A 17,247-nucleotide genomic window follows, 5' to 3' on the forward strand; every position below is an offset into this window, starting at 1 on the left:
ACCTGCTGGATACTTACTGTAGAAGAGTTCTGCCCATGAAGGGAAGGTCTTTGAGGGCAAGACCAGGAGTCAGGAAGTGACGCGGGCTAGTGGGAGGAGGAACACCACCTGCTGGATACTTACTGTAGAAGAGTTCTGCCCATGAAGGGAAGGTCTTTGAGGGCAAGACCAGGAGTCAGGAAGTGACGCGGGCTAGTGGGAGGAGGAAGGAAGAGACTGGCGCTCAGTCTCGCTCTTTTCCTCTGGACTCTGGTGGAGAAGGGAGCTAGAAATGTGCTCTCCCTTTAATAGATAGAAATCTAGGCCTTTTTCTCTCTCTTTACCAAATTCTTATTCTCCTTAATAAATGCTTAAAAGTCTAACTCTTGCTAAAGCTTATAATTTATTGGCGACCACTCATTAGATATTTTAGACAGTTTAGCTAGAATTTTAGCCCTTAACATTACAATGGACCTTTCCTGCTGACTTTCTAAGTTGTCTTTGACTGGAAAATTATTTTACCCTGTCCTTTTGTGGGTTCTGCTGCTCTAGGAATTGTCTTATGGCATTATTTGAAGGTATTTGGAGGGGTCTTGGGGAGAGGTCAGTCAAGTCACTGCCTTTCCTCCACCATCTTGGCTCTGCCCTCTAGACAACTCCTAAAGTCCCTCTAGTTCTAAATGTATGATCCTTGATTTTGTATATGATGCAATCCCTTCCACCTTCAAGAAACTTACCAAACTATGGGCAAGTTATATTCTCTATAGGCTTCCATTTTTGTTATCTGCAAAACTAGATCGTTGAACCTACAAGGTGATCTTTAGATTTAAAGTTCTGGGACAGCCACGGTGAATGCCTGCTAGGTATGTGCTAACCTGTTGGCTAAGTGTTGTGGCAGCATGGTTTGCTGCATTCATAGCACTTTGAGCCCATCTGGAGAGGTGACATACATAGAAATAATTGTACTAGTGTTGTTGTTGTTGTTGTTGCTGAAGTAGGCGGCCAAATACTGTAGCACTTTCTTCTACTGTGCATTTTTCATCCAACTATGGAAATATTAGGAGTTCCAGGGCAATAAAACTTTCTGTGGGAGTAAACAAAACCTAGGCTGGGTCACTCTAGGGCAAAGCTTCTTAAATTGTGGGTTGCAACTCCATGTGAGGTTGCAAAATTGAATGTGGGGCTTTTGAAAAATTTGGCGGTAAATGTTTGATTTGTATACCTATTTTATGTGTCTTTATACCTGAGGTTGCATAAACATTTCTTGGGTGAAAAGGGATTGAGTGGAAAATGTTTAAGGCCTGCTCTAGAGCCAAGTCATCTGTGCATTTGATCCTTGGTATAGAATCCCTATTTGATTGTAACCTTTCTCTCTTCCCTTCCCCCAGCCCCCACTAAATAAAAAGACAAATTGATGAACTCTAACTGAAATCTAGATTTGTGTGGAATAAAATTCTGGTTCTGGATCTCACATATCTGGGATTCAGAGTACTCTTGGGGAAAATGAATCATATAGAGCAGTTTGCTACTGCACAACATCATCTACAGTAGTGGTTTCCACAGTGGAGGCCACCCCACCCCCACCCCCAAGGGATTGATGAGGGAGGGATGGTTCATGACAAGCCAATAGGAGAGTGAGAAAATTAGTGGCATCCCATTCTTCCTATGATAATCAATTGAATGTGTGTCTCCAACACAACCCCACTATTATCTTCACTCATTATCACCCATCACTTCCCTACTCTCACCACTGGGCAAACTCCTTACCTCTCCCTTCCAGTGCCAAGCATCAGTTCCTCAGGTAGTTACAATATAATACTGACCCAAGCATCTACATCTATTGTATAGGTACCATTGGGAAAATTCTTTCTCATTTCCTAATGTACCTATATCCTGCGCCCAAAGCATCTCATGGCTGTGGCAGATACGCTGAGGTTGCTGGTAAAGAGTGGCCTGAGTTGGTGAACAGCTGTCACCCAGGATGAGTAGGCATGGATGGGTTACCATCTTCACTGCTAATCTTATCTTTTCCCTTCTGTGTATTTCCCTATTTCTGTTAAGGGAACTACCACACTTAGTTACCCAGGTTTACTACCTTGGTATTCTCAGCTCTTCATTCTTGTGCACGTCACATATCCCATCAGTTGTCACATCTTATTTCTACTTCTTTATCTTTTTCATCTATTCACTTTTTTCTATTCACACTATTATCCCAGTTTAAACCCTGCAATACCTCTCACCTGTTGTAGCAGTATCCTAATTGTTCTCCGTGTCTAGTCTTTCCCCTTCTAATCCATTCTCCACACAGATGCCAAAAGAACTTTCTACACGTGTAAGTCTGCTGTCCCACTCAGCAAACTCTGGAAACTTCCTATTGGCTCTAGGATGAAACAAACTCCTTTGTTTGGCATCCAAATGCCATCACAACCTACCTCCAACCTACCTTTCTAGGTCAATTATACATCACTCCTTTTTCTGTACTCTATGGTATAGCCAAATGGTCCTCCTTGCTGTTCTTTACACAGAACACTATGTATTCTCTCTCCATGCCTCTGGCTATCCCTCATGGCAAGAAGGCTCTGTCTCCTCACTCTTGCCTCACAAATTCCTTTGTTTCTTTCAAAGCTCACCTCAAATACTACCTTTTACAAAAAGCCCTTCCTGATCCTCCCAGATCCTAGTGCCCACCCTCAAAAATCACCTTGTATCTATTTTGTATGTATTCTGTGTACACTTATTTATGTACATGTTGTCTCCTTGGACAGGGGGTGAGCTGCTGGAGGGCAGGGAACATTTCTTTCTTGCCGTTTGTATCCTGGTATTATGACTTGTGCAATGGACACTGCCTCAAACATTACTTCCTGTGGGCTCCTTCTTGGTGTGTGCAATCCCTATAAATAATGATCCTCAATTAAGGTGATGTCACCTGTACAATTTTTTCCTGGTTTCACCCATCTCTTGCAAGGTAAATTAACAAATATTAAACACAAATGTATGTAATCTATTGTACAAGGCTCTAGAAATGCAAAAATAGGCAAGCCATGTTCCTCATGCTCTCCAAGAATTTACAATCTACTAGCAGTAGTGAAATGTATAGATACATAAAATTAAAACTAGAAAATGATAAATGCTTAAGAGGAATACATAGTATTGAGATAAGGGAGAACTTGTTTCAAATTAGGAGATTAAAGGCTTCATGGAAAAGGTAGCATTTTACTGGTCTTGAAAGACGATGATAGATCAGAAATAGGGTGAAAAGTGTGTGTATAATAAGTGCATGTTAATAGGGGAGCATATTTAAGGAAATATGACAAAGGCAAAGAGAAATATGAGATCTATTTGAAAGAGCAGGAGGGATCCAGTTTGGGTGAAGTACAGAGTCCATGATGAGAAATAATACTAGAGAAAGCAAGAAAGTTTGGAGCCAGACTATGGAAGGACTGAACTGTCTTTATTCAGGAGGCAATGGGGAGTCATTGCTGTATCTGAAATCAGCTTCTTACTTGGGCTGGTTTGGATATAAGAAACTCAACATGCCTCACCCTAGACTAGCTAATTTTTCACTATGTGCTTATATTCATTTAATCAGTCAACAAGAATTTAAGTGTCTAGTATACGCCAGACTAAAAATACAAAAATGAAACAATGTCTGTCCTAAATATATGGTAATTTGGGGGGGCATGTGTGGGAAGGCAGAGTGAAGGGAATTCGAGGGTGGTGGTGTTGGTGGTGGTACTGGCAGGGCAGGGCAAAGCCTCACATAGGTAGGTAGAGCTTGAGGTGAGCCTGGAAGAAAACTAAAGATTTGAACCTCAAAACCTAACATACCCACCAGCCAAACAACTCCTGACTTCCTGGTAGTTATCTATGGTCCAACAGATTTTCATATGGTCAGGGCTTATTAAATTTTTTTTTTATTAATCCATTGTCTCGCCTGATAGAATGTCAGTTCCTTGAAGTTGGGGATGACGAAAATGGGAGGTAATCCTAGGGGCACTGGCAGTGGCCCAGACCAGGCATACTTCTTGCAGAAAGTAGGATTCAAGTTGTCTTCAAGGAGGTTAGGGGAGCATAAGAGGAGGAAGTGAGGAAGGAGAACATTTCAAATGTGGGAAACAGCTAGTATAAATGTATGGAGACCAGGGAATGGTGACACATTTGACAGACATCAAGGTCAGTGGCACTAGACAGTAAGTGTAAGAAGATTAATAAAAGGGCCAGGTCAAAAGGGCTTTCAAAGGCAAAGAAGATATGATAGGCGATGGGAGGCCACTTGAATTTTCTGGGGGTTAGGGGCATGGCATGATATGGTTAAATCCTGCAGTTTTAGAAAGGTCACTTTGGCAGCTGAATGGTGGACAGACAGGACAAGTGTAGAAATTTATTTTGATTTGGGGACCCTACCTTTAGGCTCAGATTAGAAAGCCTTAGGCCCTCAGGGTCTCTTCTGTGTGGGAGGTGCTGGTGCCCCTCCCCCTCTGCTTCAGCTGAGCCAAAAAGCCCCGTGGGCTGTACAAGACGCCAGGTCAGACAGCTGGGGGAAAAAAGCCCCTAGCTCCCTCCGACCTGAGTGTGCTGAGGCATGGGATGCTTGAGCATAGCTCCAGCTGCAGCCCTGGCTGGCGGATTAGCTTGGCATGTAGGTGCAAAAAGCCCTGAGATTTGAGTGGAGATAAGAAAGATATATATATATATATATATATATATATATATATATATATAGAGAGAGAGAGAGAGAGAGAGAGAGAGAGAGAGAGAGAGAGAGACAGACAGACAGACAGACAGACAGACAGACAGAGACAGACAGACAGACAGACCTGGGAGTGAGACAGGGGGAGGACGGACTAGATAGAGACTAGGAGGTGGAGAAGAGGTCAAGAGGCAGCTGACGAGATAGCAAAGGTTGGAGAAGACAGACAGGGGGCTAGAAGGACGCAGGAGAAGGCTAAAGGACTAGGAGCAAGGAGGAAAGGCTGGCAGACAAGAAAGAACAGGAACAGAGAAGAAAGGCGGAAGGGCAGACTGACGGAGCAGACATACAGAAGGTCTGTGTGAGAGAAACACAGTTCAGCAGTGGCAGTAAGGAAAGTTGGAGGCAAGGGGATTTACAAAGTGAAAGGGGCTCAGAGTTAGAATAAAGGACCTGAGTGCCCTAAGGCAAGAGGAGGCTAAGGCCCTTATTGTATTAAAGAAGTTCCAGGCCATTAGCTGGAAAGACACACCGCAATGCAGTCAGGTTGTACATTTTATTTCCCTGTATTCTTAATTTTAAATAGTACCTCATAAATAAACTCTGCTTTGATTATTTAGTTAAGAGGCTTCTTAACATTTTGCTTATCAATTTGGGAGTGGAGCAGTGTGGTGGAACTTTATAAACGGCTCACATTAAATTAATAGCAGATAGCCAAATAGTCAAAAGTCCCCAGATTAGTCCTCCAGTCAGATTAGCCCCAAAATTAGACCCAGTCATTTAAATTATTCTACCTTCAAATGGCAACCGCGACAGGACTTACGGTTCAATTATAATTTCTCTAAACTTAAAATTTTTCATAAATCCAGTTATAAAATTTTTTCCAGACTAGATTATTAATATTAATTTTTTTTTTTACACAAGGGAGAGGCTTGAGGCAGGCAGACCACCTAGCAGGCTACTGCATTGCTCCATAACATGAGATGATGAGCACTTCTCTGGGATGGTGGCTGTGTGACCGGAGGACAGGAAACACAAAAGGGAGATGAAAATGTTGGCACCGACCAAAGTTTCACCTTTATCTTGTAGGTATTGAAGGCCCATTAAAGGTTTTTGAACAGGGGAGTGACATAAATAAAGCAGTTTTGGAAATATTAACCTAATGAATGAGAAAGTGATGAGGCTAACAGGTGAGAAATTCAAGAGGTGACAGTAGTCATAAATCCATAAGAAGTGTCACCAGATAAAGAAAGGAGGGTAGTCAAAGATGACAGGTTCTGAGGCTGGTGGCCAAAAAAAAAATGGTTTTGGGGGGAGTGTGTATATGAAGGGATATTTTATATATGTTGTTTGAAATTTGTCAGTGAACAATTTATCATCTTTTACTATTTTTAGAATTCTGATTTTCCTATTTCAGGTTTTCTTCAAGTGGGGTATCACTGTATTTGAACATGCCAGAGGGTCACTCTTCTACTGCTAAGTCCATCCAATACTTACTTCTCATGACCCATATGGATTCTGCTGCTTTCCCCAATCCCGTTTTCTTTTCATTCTCATCCACCAGCCTCGCTCTTTCAAGCACTTTCTCCCTATCTTTATCAATCAATCAATAAGCTTTTAAGCACCAGGCACTGGAATAACCCATAGATTTGAGAAGCTTATATTAAATGGAAGGGACGGCTTTGCTTCCATTTCTGTATTCATTCTTTTTTTCATTAAGATGACTATATAATCCTTCTTGCAAGTCCAATTGCCTGTTGATTTAAGGAAGAAAAAATGTCAAAAGGGCTAGGATATACAAGGATGCAATGCCATTGTCCTCTACCCTGATATTCTTCTGGGTTGGCTATACACAGAGAACATAAGTTAAAGAGAGAAACAGGATGACAGAGGTTCACTATTATGTTTTTATTTACCTTGGTTCTCTCATTTTTCAAATAGAAGATCAAGAACTAATGAGTTGGCAGACAAGTTTAAAAAAACTTTGCTTCTGAAATAACATTGAAGAATCTGATTTACCATTCCACAACTAAATTTACAGATGACTTATTTAGGGAACTATATTTTATCTTTAAATAAAATTAAGTTTGACATATCTTGGCTAGGTTTACAACTTACAATGAAAGTTTCTTCCTAACTTGTGTTTTAAATTAAGCTTTGGAAATTAACAAGATACTGACAATTTCTTTTTCATGTTTCTCATGCAAGGCCACAGTGAGTCAACATGGGAACAAAGGGAAGAGTGAAGGATAATTGGGGTCTATTCTCAGTACCACCACTCCTTGCCATTATAAATCTTCACCTTGTCAGACACTGCTGGGAAAACAAATAGTAAGAATTTTAGCTGTTTGTTTCCCATAATTTTAACCTGTTTACCCCCATTTAACCCTGAGGAAAGTGCTTTATAAACCATAAGGGACTCTAAAAGTATGGGGCTGTTAGAGGAGTAGAGTGGCATAGAGGAAAAAAAGCATTGGTTTTGGGATCAGAACTAGTTTCAAAACCTGCCTTTGTTAACACTTAACATCCTTGGTTTTAGTTTCCTCATTTATAAATGATAGGTTTGGCCTCCATAGTTCCTGAGGCCCTCTCTAGGTTTGGGTCTAAGATCCTACATTCCTTATTAATGTTCCTGACTTTCAATTCAGAACTGATTATTTCTTCCTGCTTCCCCTCAGCTTGCCTGCCCTGTCTGAGCAGAAAGAAACATCTCATTGTAATATTATAACATGACAAAAAAATTATTGAACTTATGGAGTTATTTTAGTTAACTCGTTATGAACTACTCTACTATAGTGGTCAATAAAAAAGGGAACTAAAATAGCCAAACAATATACTTACAAATTCATATTAAAACATAAATATACACAGATTTTTCCTACTTTAATACTTCATAACAAAGACTTTTTTGGGGTATCCAAATGTCTATTATCTAATAAAAATGAGCTCAGCAAAACACAAAACCTCTTTTCTGATACTTAAGCATTAGTCCTCTAAATTATTTTATAGATGAAAATTGCAGCTAGTTTGGCTTGCCAAACTATGTTAGTAAATTTTTTAGAAAAGGATGATTATAAATTGATTGTATATGTGTGCATGTATATACATATATTTTGCTTCAACAAACATTTTTATTGATAGCTTTTATTTTTACAGCACTTTAATTCTCAATATATCTCTCACCCCCACAAGTACATGCAGTATGGATGTCCTCGGCAAAGAGGGTGAGGCAGTAGTGTATTTTCATCTCTCCTTTTTCAGGTCCAAGTTTGTTCAATATAGTAACAGATTTTAAAAACTTTTTTTTTTTAATTTTTCACTTACATAGTTGGAATCATTGGGCATATATACATTTTCCCCTGGTTTAGCTTGCTTCACCTTTTCCCTCAGGATTCTCTGTATTCTTTATAGCATAGTAATATTCCATTCCATTCCACAATTTGTTGGGTCATTCTTCAAATGATGTAGTCTTAGCATTCTGAAGAGATCTGGTATTCTTACTAATGCTCTGGGCAGTAAAAGAACTCCTTTGAGATTCTAGTAAAATGTAAACTCCCCAAGTGTAGGAACTATTTAAAATTTTTGGATACATTTTTACAAAGCCTTAAAAACATTGTATGTGCTTAATAAATGCTTACTGAATGCCAAATTATCATAGAGCCCAGACTGTAATCTGCTTCAACTCTTAAATCATGTGATCCTACCTGTTTTATGGCTTGCAGGAAGCAAAATTCTGCTAATATTTTATTCCTATTCGAAGCTAAAATTTTGTTTATAATTTGCTTAAACCAATATCAAACATGACAAATTTTACTATAGATTTATCAGAAAATTACCAAAGGCAAGGAAATATGTAAAAATGCTCATGTAAGTATTCTATACCTATCTAAAGTAACAGATATAGAATTTCTGGGTTTATATTCTGTAATCAGTAAGATCTATATATGGGTTGTTTATAGTTTTATTTCATATAAAGGCCAGTTCATGGAAGGTTTTGGAGAAGACATATAAGCCACGAAGTGGTAATCAGAATAAACTGGACTGTCAAGCTCAACATTTATATCCCCACACCCCCTCTACCTTTTAATTCTAACTTATTTCCTCAAGATAGGAGAGGAAATTATCCTGAAAAAAATCTATGTGTCAAAAAGAATGGAATGGAAATCAAAATACCAATAATCAAAACAAAATAGTGTCTGACACTTTGCCTAAGACATTAACCAAACGAAACAATCTTTGGAGAACCAGGAGTGATTACTACATTATATATGCTACGTAGGCACTCTGCTAGATTCTGTTGTGAATGTAACAGCATTTTATAGGCATTTCAATTTGAGTTAATCTTCTAACACTGCTATCTCATTAGCAGTAAGTATTAAAGCAGTATAATAGTCCACAATAGACCAACTATAGGAGGTAAAAACTCAACACCTGGAAGCTTATGATTTGTTACGGTATAACCTGTAATTTTCATGAAAGTAACAACTGCCAACTAAGTGAGAATTGATAAATAGGAGAGTTTAAAAATTCAATGGAACCATAAAACTTTTTATTATGCTTTAGTTAACTTGGAAAAAAACAGAAATCATCAATTTCCACAACTCTTTAGGTGGTAACCTGCCAACAACTTATTATTCATATATATTTGCCTTTTGCCAAGAAATTAAAGCATGTTATGGGCATGAAGTCACATGCTCTCACAATACTCCTGTCTTGTGAGGTGGGAAGCAGGAATTATTCTCATTTTAAAGATGGAAAAATGAGGCACAAAGACCAAGTGATCTGCCACTGTGTGTTAACAGTGTAGTGAAAAGAGAAGCCAGTCCTGACTCCTGTACTATAACAATACTCACTGACTTTTTTTGGGGGGGGGTGGGCAGGACACTGAGGGTTAAGTGACTTGCCCAGGGTCACACAGCTAGTAAGTGTCAAGGGTCTGAGGCCGGATTTGAACTCGGGTATTCCTGAATCCAGGGCCGGTGCTCTATCCACTGCACCACCTAGCTGCCCCACTCACTGACTTTTAAAAACACCATTAGTAAGATACTTGTAACTTGGTGCTGTATACAGATTAAAGTCTCTGTTTTTAAAAATGAGAAGTGTAGCATAGATGAGTATTCTGAAAAAAATAATTTTAAGTTGTGAGACAAAGTCTGACCCAAAAAGCAATAGTAATTTCAGAAGATATTCCTCTTATATTCTCCAAGGTTCAGATATTAGGACCTCAAGGTGGGGATGGCAAAATACTGAGATGAGTTTAAAATGATACTATTCACCCTAAGAGCACCTCCGAATGGTATCAGAGTTACTCTAGAAGGCTCAGTTTCCACTGGATAGTTTTATTGATCTTCGGAGGTATAAAAAGTTCTGCACCTAAAAAAAAAAAAAAAACAGGAAAGAAAATAGAAAAATCTGAATGAATGTATAGAAAGCAAACATCTTTACTAGGAGAAGCTAAAATATTTGCTAAAAATGAAATAAACCTGTGGATTCTAAGACCCTTTAAACCGCACATTTCTACATATAGTTGATAAACCGTTAACAGGAACCAAAGATATGAATGATTCTCAACTCACTTTTTTGTCTATTATCAGAAATAGTTACACTTGATGCTCTTGGGAACTAGAACTACACATTATTTCCCTTCACAATAGAAAGGCAATACTCATTTAAATGGTTCAACACTAAGAAATGAAAAATAAAACTTTGTAGGGAGGTTGGGATTTTGTCCTCTTCTTAATCTTGCTCACTTATGATCATTTTTCCAGTTTCCTCATGTCACTGCATCTAACTTCAGGAGGCATCAAAAATCCTAGAGTCACTGACACCACTCAGTTCAGATTTCATGAGGTTTCCAGCTAATAGTTCATTCACATTTCTAAAGCTCTATCAAATTTAATATAATCAAATTCTAATATAATCGAGGAATTTGGATACTCTTAATGATCATCAAGTTTGCTACAATGGAATTTGACTTGAATGCTAAACACATTCCTATCAATCTAAAACCAAGAACTTATGAAAATAGTGACCACAAACTTATTAACATATCCACATTTCTTTAAAAAACTAACCCTGGAACACAGGAGCTGAAGCCTTTTGCTGTCGATAGGAAGCCATGATGCTGTTTGCAGTTGAATTGGGACCCAGAACCTATGTAGAAAACAGATATATCATTGGCAGCACATTCAGGAATTTTTTTGTTGTGGGTACAAAATGTCTATAGCATTCAAAGGATTCACTGGATGAATGAGGATAGGGTTTCTCCAAGACACTTTTCCAGTTTAGCCACACAATTGTCAGGAATAAGAATTCATGAACTCCTATAAATGGCTTTATGTAGACTTTTCAAATCTTTCTTACTAGAGGAAAAAGCTTTGATTTTGAGAATCTGAACCCTATTATGCATGTACGCATGCAAAAAAAAATTGCCAAGAATTCACCAACTGATGCTACAAAAAAAAGTGTTCTGTCATTTTCCCCAAAGTTGCACAGATTTGGTGTCTGAGATGATGAATGTTCAGTAAAAGGAGAAAAAAGAGACATTATAAACTTCTAAGTTTATTTACCCAAAAAGTTGTAATCTCAATGAATTTAATCACTTTAAAATATATCTAATTTTAATTTGACTTTCATTAGGAGATTTGTCATTAGGTGACAATAGGTAGTTATTCAAATATATGAATAAGAACATAAGAAAAGAGAAATGTGAGCTGAAAGCTACCAGCAAACAAACAAAACCCTAAACTGAATCCCAAAATATTATCATGGCCTAGTAAGGCAGCACAGCAAGTAGATAAAGAGTAAGGAAGAACCATGTTCAAGGTTCACCTTGGGCCATACTTGCTATGTGACCAGGGACAAATCCCTTAGCCTCTTGAGTGCCTCAAGAATTCCATAAGAGCAGAAGTTGCAGAACAGTTGCTGACCAAAGATATCATAGGTTTGGACCACCCCCACCCTTACCATGGAATGATAAATATGAGGAATTCAGAGACACACCTAGGCTTACATGACCTAATACAGCACAAAGAAAACAAAACCAAGAGAATATATACCACCATCTAATAAAAATATAAAATTTTTAAAACCACTAAAGGGCATCTAAAGTCAAGAAGCCTTCTTCAGACCTTATTTGGAATGCAGGCTTCTGTTCTGGGCATCACAGTTCAAACACACTGATAAGTAGAATACCATCTACAGGATGGCAACCAGGATACCGAATGATCTTGACTCTAATAAGGGTCCCAAAAGTCTTAGTATGGTTTTAAGTTTAGCTTTAAGCTAAGCTTAGCATAAAACGGCACTAAGATTTTTGGGGTCCCTTGTATATCATAAAAAAATCAGTTAAAGGAACTGAAGAACTTTAGCCTGAAAAAGAGAAGATTCACAGAGCAGGTGCTAATTGTGTTAAATAATCTAAAGGGAAGAAGCATTAGACTTGTTCTGCTGGGCTCTAACAGGCAATGGGTGGGAGTTGCAGAGATTAATTCTGCCTTAACGTCAGGAAAAACTTCCTAATAATTAGAACACTGTTCAAAAGTGTAATAGACTGCCTCTAAAGCTGGCAAATTGTTCTTCCTTGGAGGTCTTCATGCTGGGGCTGGATGACTACAGGCCAGGTGTGTTTAATAGGGATTCTCTTTTGGGAAAGAGATAAGACGGTCCCTTCCAACTCTTAAATTCTGTGAAATGCTGTTATCAATGCTGGAGTCACATACAACCGTCTTTTCCTTTTTGGAAATATTCAGGATGTTTGTCATGTTTGTAATAAAAATAAAAGACTCACTGTGTGTTCCAGTTAAGGTTTTGGTAGGGCAATGAGGGTTAAGTGACTTGTCCAGGGTCACACAGCTAGTTAAGTGTCAAGTGTGAGGCTAGATTTGAACTCAAGTCCTCTTGAATCCAGGGCTGGTGCTTTATCCACTGTGCCACCTAGCTGCTTCCCCAGTTAAGTCATTTAACCTTTTTTTGTAGGCTCAGCAACATGCTTATTACCCTACTTACCTTACAAGGTATATATGTGAGGATCAAATAAAGTAGAATATGTGAAAATGATTAGAAAACCAGAAAGTTCTTAAGTTTTAGGGATAACAGTATTCATGCATCCCATTTCTGTTCATTTTTAAACCTTCCTTTTAATCTTGTCCCTTTTTATTGTGATGACTACCAAAATTTTCTTGGATTTTTATTTTGTTTACCAATCCAAAAACCCTGATTTATCAGTTTACAAAAAAATAAAAATAAAAAATCCAAGCAAATTTATTTTTGATAACTCAATGAAAAGAACCAAACCATAAGTTCCCTTCCTTATAAAATGGAAGTTTGAAAACAAAGCAATGCAATATATGAATTATGTAATTTCAGAGAATCAAGTTAGTGAAAACTTACAGGAATAGCTGGATTCTGTTGGCAGGAGGGGTTCCAAATTTCTGGGAGTGAATTTTCCATCAGCTGCAGAGTATCTTCAAACATTTTTTGTAATTCTCTTGCTTGTTCATCATACTCAAAGAGAAAGAGTACTTTTAAAAGCTGGTAAATCTCATCTAGGGAGAATAAATTTGAGATGACATCAGAGCCTAAAAATAAGCAATTGCATCATCAATCCCTTCAATGATATTGAGGCATAGCAGATTTTTTTCCCAAAAGCAACACAGACAATATTATATACTACAGTTGTAATCTCCTTACATATTCCTCTCCTCCAAACAATAAACCTGCAGTTTTCAGTGATTAACTTCACAGTCATACTGTGGTTTCATCCACCCTTCCCACTGATTTCCTTTAATTCAGTGGTGCCGTTAAGAATTCAAGTTATGATCGCTAGTTGTGGGAATCCAGGGTGAAGTCTATTGCTTTGGAGTGTTCATTTCCTATCAACTACATCAACTCCAAAGGCAGGGCCATGTCATGAGGGCACAAATGGCTCCTTTGTTAAAAGTCTGTTTCTTATGGCTAGGACATTATGCCTGTTACTAGTTTCTTGTTAGCTAATAAGTCTGTTCAAAAAATTATGAACTTTCCTCCTAAGAAGCAGTTTCTACATCAATCAACACATCTGGCACATGAACATCAAGAACATACCTTTCAATTTTTCAATGCTGTGTATCACTTCACTTAGGGCTTCCAAAAGAGCTAGGTCTTCTAGTGGACTTCCCTCCTTCAGACTGTGCTTCTTTCTTTCTGCTTTTCGGCGATTCTTGGAGGATCTCCTATTAGGAGATTTGCAAATTAGTTTCAAAAAGGAGAACTTGTCATGGGGGCAGAGAATCTGAGTAGAGTGGGACAGTAGAGACCAATCCATAAATGACTGAGAACTACTATTAAGAAAGAAATTGCCTAAAGGAAATTTACATTTGGAGTACATTTAGAATTGGAAGAGACCTTAAAGACATCTAGTCCAAATTCTTCACCGGGATAACAAAATTGAAGCCAAGAAAAGTTTAGTGATTTGCCCAAAGTTCCACAAAGAGTATGTGGCAGAGCAAATTCAAGTTCAGGTACTGTGCATCTTGCTGCCTCCCTGTAGTTGGCTTAAAGTCAGAATCCCTTTGTGTTTGGATAGAGAACAAATCTGCAGATTTAGCTAGGCTGGCAAAATCAACCCCCACTCCACATCAGGAGTTCCAAAACTAGAATGATGAGACTTTGGGTGGAGAAGTGGCTACATGATTGTATCATCTGTAACGGATAAAAGGAAGATATTAGGCATAGTCCAATCCAAATATCCTAGGCTCATGGAGAGCAGATTTTGCAAAAAAAAAAAAAAAAAGATAGGTTCTATCTTAAGGCCTAGGATTTCACAAGGGAAGTTAGTTTAAAAGGGATGGAATGCTTTCAAGAAAGAAATTCCAATGAAACAAACAAAAATGATTCCAGTATTAGCCCCTAAGAGGGAGGGAGATGACTAAAAGATTCATGTTTCTTGAACAGGAAGAATTCATTGACCAAGTAAACTGAAGGTCAGGTAATTGTGGATGAATGTAAGAGAATGAAGGTCCCTTAAAACACTATCAGAATATTTAAATTAATTCAACGGAAGTTTGAAATTAATGCGAAAGACTTTTTTAAGGGCTTTTTGTTTGTCCTGGGAGAGCAAAGTGATGATCTTTGGGTGGAGAACAATAATAGGAGTGATGAAGAAAAGGCAGAATTAACAACTAGAATTTTGATTTTTTACTCTCTATCAAATAAAATTATCTTCAAACAACTAAATATAGGGAAGAAACTAATGGAAAATTAAATCCTAAAATAGTAATTGAGGAAATGGCATAGGGGAACCTAGCTGCCTCAATGAGTTCATGTTATTATTCAGACTGAGTTTAAATATCATCTAGTCCTAACATCTTATTTTACAAATAAGGAAACTGAGGCCTGGCAGCAATGGATGACTTGCTCAAGGCCAGACAGCAAATTAATGGCAGAAACAGGTTTTAAATACAGGCTCTCTTCCTCTAAAATCAGGGCTCTTTCTACTACTATATGCTACAACCTCTGTCCTGGAAATGCCAAACATTTGCATTTTATAGTATGAAGATCACAGTGAAAGGAATAAAATAAGTTGCTTAATAATCAGAATACACACGCAGATATCCTGGAGTTACTGTGAGAGTATCTGCCACTCATGTCACTACCACTCACGATACTGCTAGTTTCAGAGAAGAGGTCTGACTCCTGGCCATTTGGCATGTCATCATCTGTAAGAGAAGAGAGATAGATATAAAAAAACTCTCATTCACTTCTGTGTTTCCTTTCCAAAAACATTTAAATTTAACAAGGTAGGATGACTATGATACACCTGAATGGAAAAAAACATAATTTGAAAATAAGTTAAAGCCACAAAAGTTAAAGTTAAATAAGAGCAGGTAAGATTCATTATAACTCAAGTTATTTTTCTAATATTACCATGAAGTACAACATACAGTGATAGAATAAGCTTTTTGCTTAACCTATGCAAAGTGCCTTATTATTATGCAAATTAAATCATTTAGCACTTGCCTAGATTCCCTTGTTGGGTTTGCTCCTTTAACTCTCGAACCACCAGTAAACGTTTTCTATGGCGAGTGAAAATGGCTGTCTGAGATTCCATAAACACCATGTAGTTTTTTTGGGCTGTGTGGTAAAATGGAAAAAACACATTTTGGAATGGTTTTAAAGGCAAAGAGGCACAAGTAAAGGTTACAAAACAAAAACAAAGCAAACCCAACCCAGGAAGAAATTGGGGTCTTAAGTTTTCTAACCAGACAGCAAAATTCTCACTAATCAACATAATACCTATTTTACAATTTAATTTAGAAAAAAAAAAGGAAAGTGAGATTCCAGCCTCCAGTCTGTGAGGTGATATTATGGTTAATAAAAGCATTGAAATAAATATAGAAATTAAAATAAAAAGATAATTTTATCACCTGACTAAATCTCGGGGAGAAAACCTATCTTAGGGCATCAAGAAGAAAAATGAGCAAAATGAACAGGAGAATGAGGACTCAAGGTGGGAGAACTAGTAGAGTATGAAAGCTTGAAAATCAAGGAAGAAGGCTTCAAGGATAGCCAACAATGCTAAATGATGCAAAGAAGTGAAGGAGAATAGGGACTGAAAAAAAGCCATCAGATTTATAAGATTGGCATACATAATAATGGCTTTAAGCTTTAATAGCTTAAAACTACACTAAGACTTTTGAAACATTCTTTATAGTGCTTTAAGGCTGGCCCAGCACTTTACAAATATTAACTCATTTTATTCTCATAACCACCTTGGGAAAGAGGTACTATTATTATCCCGTTTTATGGATGAGTAAACTGAGGCAATCAGGGTTAAGTGACTTGCCCAGGGTCACATAGCTAGTAAGCGTGTCAAGTGTCTGAGTCCGGATTTGAACTCAGGTCCTCCTGAATCCAGGGCCAGTGCTTTATTCACTGTGCCACCTAGCTGCCCCCTTCCTCTCTGTTTTGAATGAGACATTCTAAAGCATGAGGCCCCATTTAATGAAATAAAACACTCACCTTCTAAAATTGAAGGTTTAATATTTGTTTCTATGATGTCAAGCCTGTTGTATTTGTAAACCTAATAGCAAAAACAACAACAATAAAAGGAACAATGTGAACAGGCCTTCTCCAATGATAAATAAATATTCTTTATGAATACATCATTTTAAAAAGTGAACATCTTTTCTGGTGAATTACTAAATGGCAACTTGGAGTACCAGGTTCAATAAAAGCTAAGAAAAGTAAAATTTACTAATTTCAGACCAAATTTAAATATATATTACATTAGGGCTGAGCTCATTTCAATATTTATAATGAAAGAACAAAAAATACTGGCCATTTCTAAATATATTTCTTTGGACCCTCAGACAGCACATGAGCTATTTCATTAGTTGCCATCAGTAGATGAAAGACTTCAGGTGACTTTCTTTCTATTTTCACTACCTTAACTCAATACCCATTACAAACAATAGTTTGAAAATGCTCTTACCAATCTTAGTGCTTCTTCCCAAATAGCTCCTTCTAATAGCAATAATACAGCTTCTTCATAGTCCTGACAGGGAAATGAAAGGCAAGGTAATCATTTATGCATAATC

The 17,247-nt window shown here is 37.7% G+C and overlaps 1 protein-coding gene across 1 annotated transcript in view; it reads right to left on the reverse strand.

Annotated features, from left to right (window-relative positions):
- Positions 1–7,780: 7,780 nt before the first annotated feature.
- Positions 7,781–17,247, reverse strand: part of ELP1 (elongator acetyltransferase complex subunit 1) — a 65,726-nt gene continuing 56,259 nt past the window's right edge. Inside the window, exons 30-37 of the mRNA XM_044000901.1 lie at positions 17,142–17,204; positions 16,670–16,730; positions 15,668–15,781; positions 15,255–15,366; positions 13,754–13,881; positions 13,061–13,215; positions 10,744–10,822; positions 7,781–10,042 (exon numbers count right to left, since the gene is read on the reverse strand). Coding sequence (XP_043856836.1) covers positions 9,975–10,042; positions 10,744–10,822; positions 13,061–13,215; positions 13,754–13,881; positions 15,255–15,366; positions 15,668–15,781; positions 16,670–16,730; positions 17,142–17,204 — 780 coding nt within the window. The 3' untranslated portion in view covers positions 7,781–9,974. The remainder of the gene's footprint in view (positions 10,043–10,743; positions 10,823–13,060; positions 13,216–13,753; positions 13,882–15,254; positions 15,367–15,667; positions 15,782–16,669; positions 16,731–17,141; positions 17,205–17,247) is intronic.

This window comes from Dromiciops gliroides, chromosome 1 (assembly GCF_019393635.1).
Source record: "Dromiciops gliroides isolate mDroGli1 chromosome 1, mDroGli1.pri, whole genome shotgun sequence".
In the NCBI taxonomy this organism is placed as follows: Eukaryota; Metazoa; Chordata; class Mammalia; order Microbiotheria; family Microbiotheriidae; genus Dromiciops; species Dromiciops gliroides.